Below are 9,106 nucleotides of genomic sequence, written 5' to 3' on the forward strand. Positions count from 1 at the left end.
GGTTACATGCTCAGGTATCATCCCTCAAGTGAGGCCACAGCCTGGTATCCCATCACAAATGCAGACAGTCCCAATAAAACTCCCACACAACATTCCCAGGTCAATCCTCCCTACCCCGTCACAGGTTCTTATTCCCAAACTGGGTCTCTTTTACAGCCTGCTGCCATTATAGGTTTTCCATTCTAGTGAGAGAATGGTATAGTAGATCTCAAATCAATGAAGGCTACACTCAGAAAGACCTCAAGACTTCTGGAATATGCTGCTCAAACAGTTTCACTTTTGTTTTTACTTCCTGTCCCTCCCTTCTCACATTTATCTCCAGACTTCTTCTCCTTGTCCAGATCTATTCTGCCCCCAACAATCTTCTATTCATTGAACTTTTTGAAACTTTGCACTTTTAGAGAGAGGTAAGGGATTGTCTCTGTGTACACAAATTGGCAAAGGGGCAATAGGGTTGAGGTCTGTTATTTCTCACCTCTATATATTATTTATTTATTTTAAAGCATTTTTGCTGTTAACAAGCATGTTATCTCTGGAGACACAAATCCACAGTTTGAGAACTGCAAAACTAAGCATCTCTGATGGTATCTTCTAGTCTGAGCACTGAGTCCCATTGGGTAGATAGAATGATTAACCAAAATAATCTATACAGAAGCCCCTGGAACCCCATAAAATTGGGTCCCTAATCCATGAACTATTGGAACTCATTTACAAAACTTTTCTTAAACATTACATGAATATATTCTCTCATACTATAGAATTAGAATTTATAATCCCTATTCCATGATGAGATTTCTTTGAGCTATAATGTATCTTAATTAAAACTATCTTTAGATAGGTTTTTTCCTCAAAAAACATTTTATCAAAAAAATCCATTTTAATTTTTTTTTTAAAAAAAATCATTGATTTGTATCCACTCTGCTCTGAAGCATTTGGCACCAGCCACTGTTGGAGAGGACACTGGACTAGATGAACTACATATTTGATCCAGTCTGGAATTCCTAGGTTCCTTAGAACAGGAGCATTCTGGGAACTGTAGTTCAAATGGTCTCACAGGTCCAGGGCGGGGGGAGCAGGGGGGTCATACGTTTGGCAGCCCACACCACCTCCAAATGTGGCCCAAACAAGAGAGATTTAATTGCTTGATAGCCTGCCATACATGGTGCTGACCTGTTCTTTAAACTCCTATGTATATTGAATGGCCAACTGAGCTTACAATGACAACTTAATTGTTGCCAACTCTCATGATTTTATCATGAGCTTCATGACTTTTGATGGCTTTCTTAAAACTCCAATTCCTGGAGTCAAGTGACTATATGAAACTCTCAGCTTTTTTTTTTTTTTAAAGTAAGTTTCTAGCCCTGATGGTCATGGAGAAAAGCTTGAAAACATGACCCGAGGGCACCCTAAATGCTGAAAACTCAAAAGGCATCTAATAATCCAAATATATAAAAAATATATTGGGCTTTTTTTTAGTCTCATGATTTTTAAGCTGATTTTAGGAGTTTCAGGTGCCTGACGCCAAGCATTCAAAAATAATCCAATACCGCAGTGTGCTCCCAACTCCCACTCTCTCTTGTAGCTGGCACCTCCCAGCAATGATTGTCCTGATAGTTCAGCAATTTTCTTTACAACCATTAGGACTAAAAACTTTTATTTTAAAATGAAATCTGAAACGAGGTCAAAGCTGGTGAGGGCACTGGTAGAACGTGGGTACATGGTATATTGCATAATACCAGAATCCAGCCTCTGCTTCCACAGATGCGGGCGGATTGGGGTACATTGTTTTAGGAGTGTTAGAATTAAACAGACTTCAGTCCATATGTTTGTTTTAAGGAACAGGGCTTGCAGGGAATTGTTCCTGCCTCAAGGTTCCAGTGACTCAGTCCCTCTTCTCGTGGTTTTGAAGTTACCATAACCCTGCCTGATGAAGTCATTTCCTTTGATCTTACTGCAGCCCCATCTGTTATTCTAAGTAACATCTTGATATGCATTAGTGCTTCTACAAGATGCTTAGGTTTAATGAAAGGCAGGGGGTTCAGTTTATTATCCTACTAGCTCAGGGCTGTTTACTGTGAAACCCAAAAATACACAGCAGGTTTCAGTTTACCACAAAATGGGAAGTGGCTGGGTTTCGCTCAAACACTTTTTGGTCCAGGAGTCTTTGGACAAAGGTGCGGGGAAACATTTTGCTCTTTCTGGCTAGGCACAAATCTCTAGAGGCTGAGCTGGGGTTTGACTGAGCTTAGTTGGAGAAATGTCACATGCTGTAATGGTCACATAGTAGGGCCAGTTTCTCTACTTGCATAAACAGATGTGGCTCCACTGAAGTCACTGGAGTTTGGGTGCTCGCACCATTGGGCCCAGAGGTGGTACATTTAGCTGGGCTCATAAATTCTAGGGCCAGACATTTAATTGCTCTAAGAAACCCCTATCTACTACTCCAGCACCATGAAAGGACCTTGAAGCAGCTGTAAACAGCCCCCAAGGACTACCTGCAGTGCAAGGGTGCTGGTTCAGATCCGGGCATTAGAATCCAAATCACTGCCCATCTGAACCCCTGCACAATGAAAAATTCCAGCTCTCTCATCCCAGCCAGAGACTCCATTTGTGGCTATGTTCTACCTGACCCCTCATTTCATCCTGTTCATTTCACAGAAGCAAAACACTGCTCAGATGAGGGTCCTAAATACATATGGCATCACTAGGTTGCCCGCACTGGGGTGCCCTCCAGGGTCAGGCTGTGCCTGCCTCAGTTTCCCCAGAGTGTCACCCACGCAAAAGAATATTCTCTCCCTCTGTGGCAAATGCAAACCCTTTTAGTCATAGAAAGGGCAACAGTCTGCGGATCCTTCATGGTAAAACAAAACCCCAAAGTAAAATCCACTCACAATGCGCCAGCTCTTCAATCCCATACAAAGGTCTCTGTTCCCAGATTGTGCACCCGAGTCATTAACCACTCGGTCCCAGTTCCATTCCCTTGCCCAAGGGCCTCACTCTCCTCCACCTGAGAGTTCCCAGACCTGCTGCTCTCTCATGAGCCTTGAAGCCATGAAGCCTTGCTCTCTCCCTTGAAGACTTGGGGCTCAGCCTTCTCCTGTAGCCCCAAGTCAGGTCTCCTGTGAGAGGGCCCCCCTCAGGGCTCCACTGCCTCAGGGGTCCTCACCTGTGTGCCCCACTTCGCTCAGGGGAACCTCTCTCCAGAACCCCTATGCCCAGCACACACTGACCAAGCTGATTCTTCCCCTCATTTTCAGGGGCCTCTGCACTAACTTTCCCACAACTTGGCAGGGTTCTCCAGCTCTAGCAAGTCCACCCCATGGCTTTCCACAGAACTCACCCCAGCAGCCACAGTTACTGCCCTCATCCATGCTTCCTGCAACTCTCTCTCTGGGGCTAGTCTCTGCTCCTTCTGTCTGTGTTCTGAGGAAGCTCTCTCCTGCCCCTTCCTGTCTTCCTCCCCCACAGCCCCAGGTGCCTTCCCTTAAGCCCAACTGGGACGCAACTGGCCAGTCACAGGTGCATTGGACCCAACTCCCTTTTCAAGGTACCTGTCACACTATGACACATGGGTTCTAAAGGCTGCTGGGCTTTGTCTCTGTGCCTCACAGCTCACTCGTTCTATGCCCAAACCTCCGTGGGGCAGGGAGGAAAAGTCACCGGGGTTAAAGCCTCATTGATTCTCATCTCACATAAGGGATCTTCCTAGAATTCATTTTCTGCTTTGTGACTTTGCCATTCTAACTTGGCCTGCAGTATCAGTGGCAGGCAGGGCCCTGCTCCTAGACCATTTGTAGCAAACACAGAACGGCCACAGCTCAGGGAAGGCATTGTTTGCTTCGGGGTCTGATCTGGGCCAGATGGAGAATAGTCTTGCTGGTGAATCACAGCCGGCTTGAACTCAAACAGGGTGTATTTGTTTGTGTCACTCATGCCCTGATTCACCAGAACTAAATACAGACTGTGCCACCCCCACACCTCCGACAAATATAACCCTGCCCTACCCCTTCATCTTCACTGGTGGGAACCTCTCCTTGGATAGGTCTGAGAATCTGATCTCTTGGGTGTACAATTAGAGGAAATTATCCTCCCATCTCCACCCCACCCCATCCTCATTCGCTGTCTGCTAAGAAGTGGTAGTGGTAACAGGGCTAAGACTTAAGAAGATTCTTCTCCCTCCAACCTACCTTCACCCTCCACTATGCCATCTCACAAACTCACCTGAGAACTCAGGGGCTGCCTTCAGCACCGTTGAGAAGCAAAGGAAGCCCAGCACTGCCCCCAGACATGAGACCCGAGCCCCAAGCAGCTGCTGAGACACAGTCATCATGTAGTTTGTCCCGGATTCCCTGTTGCCTGGGTCCCAGAGCCACCGTGACTCCAGTCCGGGTGGGATCTCATCTTTCGTTGCTGCTGGTGCTGTAGCTCAGAGGCTCCTATTGTCCATTAACAATGGGTTGGTTCTTTGCATTGCCAGAATTACTAGGAACTCGTGTGTGTGTGTGTGTGTGTGTGTGTGTCTCTGTCTCCCTTCAATGAGAAAATGACTCATTAATTAACCAGTAAAGTCTCATTCTCAGAGCTGGGATGTCTTTCCCCCCCACCACACACACTTTAAAAGGAGGAATAAGCCACAACAAAGGTCCACTGGAATTCTGCAGCAAGACCTGGTGGGGAATTGTGCCATGGAGCAGGGTCCACAGCGTTTTCACTGCCAGTGAAACTGGCAAAAACAAACCAAACACAGACAACGTCTCTCCACAAATCAGGGTTTCGTGTATTTGCCAGATTTCTAGCTTACACCTCTAGTTTCTCAGAAAGACAAAAAGCCATTTTCCCTGTTTAAACCATGAATAGAGATATTAAATATATATAATCTCCATCTCAGCAAATGTTTGGTTAGTCTCGATTTTGCATTGAATGCAATGGTGCCAGGCAGCTGCCTGCCACACAAAGAGGCATTTTCCAGAGGAAATGTGCACCCTGCACCAACCTCACAAATGCTCATGAAATAATCCCTTGCATGAAAATTCACTCAGGGAGAGCGAGTGGGCTGGTTCTCCCTGGCAACAGTAAAGCCCCATAGTTTCTACCACTCTGTATGCAATTCTAGCTGCTTCTATCCATCCACAGCTGCTCTCCTCATCCTCCCGTGCTGAGAAATCAGTAATTTGCCTGAGGCATTGAATTGACTTTTGGGGGGCACTCAGGACACACAGCACTTTCACAAGTGGGGGAAAATCTTCAACACATTGTTGTTGTGCCTGGCAGTCTGAAAGGGTTACAACATGGGCTGTTACTTCAGCTGCAGAACTTTGATAAGCCCAAAGCAAAGGATTCCCTCCTCCAAAGTCCAGAGAACCGGCTGCTTAGAATCTGAGGTCAGCACCAGAAAGCCAAGACAACAGTACCAAGGACAAGGGCACTGGCACAACTCTTTAAAGAGCTCTCAAATGGTTGTTAAAAATCTGTGACTCCGTGGTATCAAACAATTTACCTGGAAAATGTCACTTGCAGCAACCTGGAAGGAACTTGGAGAGGGGAGCACAGGGGGCAGGAGGGAAGAGTTTGGAGAAGGAAGTCAGTTTGTGTGCACATGGTTGGCATGCTAGCTGCAGCTGCAGCATCTCTGTAAATAGGTCTCTTAAGAAAGAGCCACGTTAGTTTTAGAAATCAGGAGCCTTCTCATGTTATTGCCCAGTATACAATACATAAAATCGCCTTTTCTTGTTCATGGACTACCCCTGCAATGTCCTTAGATTTATTTATGACTCTAAATTGTTTGTCAAATAATTTGGGTCAGCACCTCCTTTGGAGCAGTTTGTTGGAGTATTCAGTAGCTGTGCTCTTTTGATTCGTCACATAGTTTTGTTTCTGTTCCCCTACTGGACGAGCATAACTCTTAAAATCGGGTTTTCCCCTTGTGGATACCCTGATTACAGATACCAAAGGGGAACATTCTGCAGTGTTTGTGTAGCATTATCTGTTTCAGGGAATATTCCTGCCAGTGAATTTGTTGGCTGGAATATTTGCAAAATGTACCTACAAAAGGGGCACAAGCACAAGGTGAATTTTTGTTTCCAAATTCAAACAAATATCTGTAGCACTACCCTATCTCTGGCCATGGTATTTATTTAACAGTTGTACAAGGAGTTGCCCTTCATGCTAAATGTTTCCTCTTCCCTTCCTCCAGTGGTCTTGGAAGAAGGACACAGTTCTTTGCTTTTTTTAAAGAATTGGCAGACTAGCTCAGACCATTGGTCCATCTAGCCCAGAATCCTGTTTCTGTCCCAGATGCTTCAGAGGAAGGTGCAAACATCCCTGCAAAAGGCATTTATTTATAACCTGCTCATAGGGAAAGTTTCTTCCTAACTCACATTAATTAAAGGTTGGTTTATGTTTTAATATTGCTCTTTGAAAACCCACCAGTATTAATTTAACAGTCTTAAGATCAATGGTCCCTGGCTGCTCTTTCCCATCTCTTGCCCTGTCCTGTGAGCATCAATGTCATTGAATAATAACGCTTTGCCTTCTCTAATGCATTTCACTTTGGAAGTGTCTCTTTCTTCCTGTCCTTGGGCAGGAGGTGAACAGCAGAAGACAACTTCAGAGCTGCAGGGTATCACCAGGCAGGTGATGATATGCTCCTCACCAGTGGCTGTGTCTTATGGCTCCGTGCTATAACAGCAGGAGCTCCCAGCAGAAATGCTTCCCATGCGCTCTGCTGCAGCAGACAACATTGGTCACCAAAATGTCCTTGCAATAGCTATTTTCTGACCAGGGGCATGCTCATTTTCAGAAATCTCTGAACTCTCTCTGCGACTCTGGGGTGACTCATTCAAGATAGGAAGCAGGGGCTGTGTGCTAATCCTCAGTATACTTAACACTTTCATGACACTTATTATCTCAGAGAACTTTAGAAAGGGATTTTTGCCCCCATCTTACAGATAGGGAAACTGAGGCATGGAATGGTGAAGGGACTAGTCCAAGACCACATTCAGTGTCAGTGTCAGAATGGATGAATCCACCATCTGGGTAAACAACAGGCACTTATTAGGGGGAAACAGCAGCAAAACAAACAAGCTGCCTTCCATCGGAGTTTCCAGCTTCATCCTTAAATCAAGATTGGATGTTTTTCTAAAAGATGTGCTCTAGTTCAAACAGGAATTATTTGGGGGAAGTTCTATAGCCTGTGTAGTACAGGCGGTCAGACCAGCGTAATGTCTACACTAGGAGTTTGGGGTGTGATTTCCCCCTCATGTACACACACACGTGCTAGCTCTCAGTGAGCTAGCATGAGCATGAATAGCAGCGTAGCCATGGTAGCAGCAGCAAAGGCACTGATTTTCCATGCCTAGGACAAACCTACTTGAAACCGGTGGGTACACGACTAATCCGTGTCCCCGCTGCTGCTGCCAATACTACTGCAGGTATGCTACTGTTTATACCATTTGAGTATGTGTACACGAGCAGGGGAATCACACCCCAACAGGGCCGGGTCCAGCTTTTCTGCCGCCCCAAGCAGAAAAAAAAAAAGACAAGCGGCGGCACTTCGGCGGCAGCTCAATCGCGCCACTTCTTCTGCGGCCATTCGGCGGCGGGTCCTCCCTCTCTTCCTCTTCGGCGGCAATTCGGCGGCAGCTCAAAGAGGAAGAGAGGGAATGAGGGACCCGCCGCTGAATTCCCACTGAAGACCCGGACGTGCCGCCCCGATACCAGACAGAGTGCCGTCCCTTTGAATTGGCCATCCCAAGCACCTGCTTCCTACGCTGGTGCCTGGAGCCGGCCCTGCACCCCAAGCTCCTAGTGTAGACGTAGCCTACATGGTCTCTTCTGGCCTTGAAATCTATGAAGCCTCCATTTTTGCTTAGTCCCACAATCCACACTCTTTCTGAAATTTTCAGTATAGCCCCTAGTTGCCAAATAGCATAACTGCAAGCAGCTATCATTACAGAGCACAGCTCCCCTGATTCCAAGGCTGGGGCTTGTGCCACTGGCCCATACATGCAGCCAGAGCACAATCGACCAGCATTTTGCACTGTGGCTGACAGTGGGTGCTGCTGCTACAATACCGAAGTATGCAATGCTGTCCCAGGCAGAGGTATTAGTCTCCGACCCTCGCTGGGGCTCAGCCTATGTCCTGAAGTATGAGGGCTGGCAGGAGATCTGTGAAAATAACTGAGTTTTTGGTTCACTGACCACATGGGAAAAGTCAATGAAATTTAGTTTCAGATGGAAGGAAATGGCTTGATTTTGAGCAGGGGTATTTTAAAACTTTTTTTAAAGTCAATGTGAAGTGAAATTTGAAACAAACAAGTCAGTTCAAAGCCCAAATGGAAATGTTTTGGCTTCTTTCCAAGTTTTTTTTTGTTTAACTGAAACAATTCAGTGACTTGGACCTGAATTTACGACATGGTTTGGTCAACCTGAATTCATTGAAAAAAAGTTTAATCCAATAAATTGCCCCCTGCTGTAATGGAGAGGCCTCACTTTTGTTTTCCTAGTGGGTGCTCTAGCTCTAATCAAGAATCCCAGGGCACAGGGGGGTGAGGGGTGGAGGGGGGGAGGGCAGCCAGCCAGTAATAACACATTCATGACCCTTCCCTTCTGGAGAAAAAGCAACTTTCTAATGAAATGACTTCATCTCCAGTACTAGGCTCTTATGCTGAGTCTGATTGAAAGATTCCCTGATAAGGCATAGGGCAGTCACTTCCCCCACTCCTGTGCTGCCAGGAAAGCAGCAGCACCTCCCATTGGCCCCTGGGAGTCTCTGGGCCAAAGAGAAGGAGCCATCCTCAATCTCTGTGTTTTTGTCTGAAGAGCTGATCTATTTGTGATGGACTTTCATTGGGCCAAACCAAACTTTTTGTCCCAACAGCCCCCAATCAGCAAAGGACAGAGTGTGGAGGGCAGACAGTAAACTTCTCCAGCTTCTCCTAAGTTCCTGGGTGTGGGGCCTGACCTCCCCCAAGCCATTCTTCCCACTCTGTCTTGTCAAGCATTCCCTCTCCTGGGCGACCTGTGCAAGGGCAGAGGACATCTGGAGATATTCCCTTGTTTACTATGGACCAAGCAGATCCCCACCTCTCCCCTGTCACGCAGCCCT

General features: G+C 46.4%; 1 protein-coding gene across 1 annotated transcript in view; it reads right to left on the minus strand.

The window, feature by feature from the left end:
- The window catches only part of LOC135884072 (protein eva-1 homolog C-like), a 57,960-nt gene extending 53,630 nt beyond the window's left edge, over positions 1–4,330 (minus strand). The window contains exon 1 of the mRNA XM_065411365.1: positions 4,222–4,330. Coding sequence (XP_065267437.1) covers positions 4,222–4,330 — 109 coding nt within the window. The remainder of the gene's footprint in view (positions 1–4,221) is intronic.
- Positions 4,331–9,106: the final 4,776 nt, after the last annotated feature.

Source organism: Emys orbicularis, chromosome 9 (assembly GCF_028017835.1).
Source record: "Emys orbicularis isolate rEmyOrb1 chromosome 9, rEmyOrb1.hap1, whole genome shotgun sequence".
NCBI lineage: Eukaryota > Metazoa > Chordata > Testudines > Emydidae > Emys > Emys orbicularis.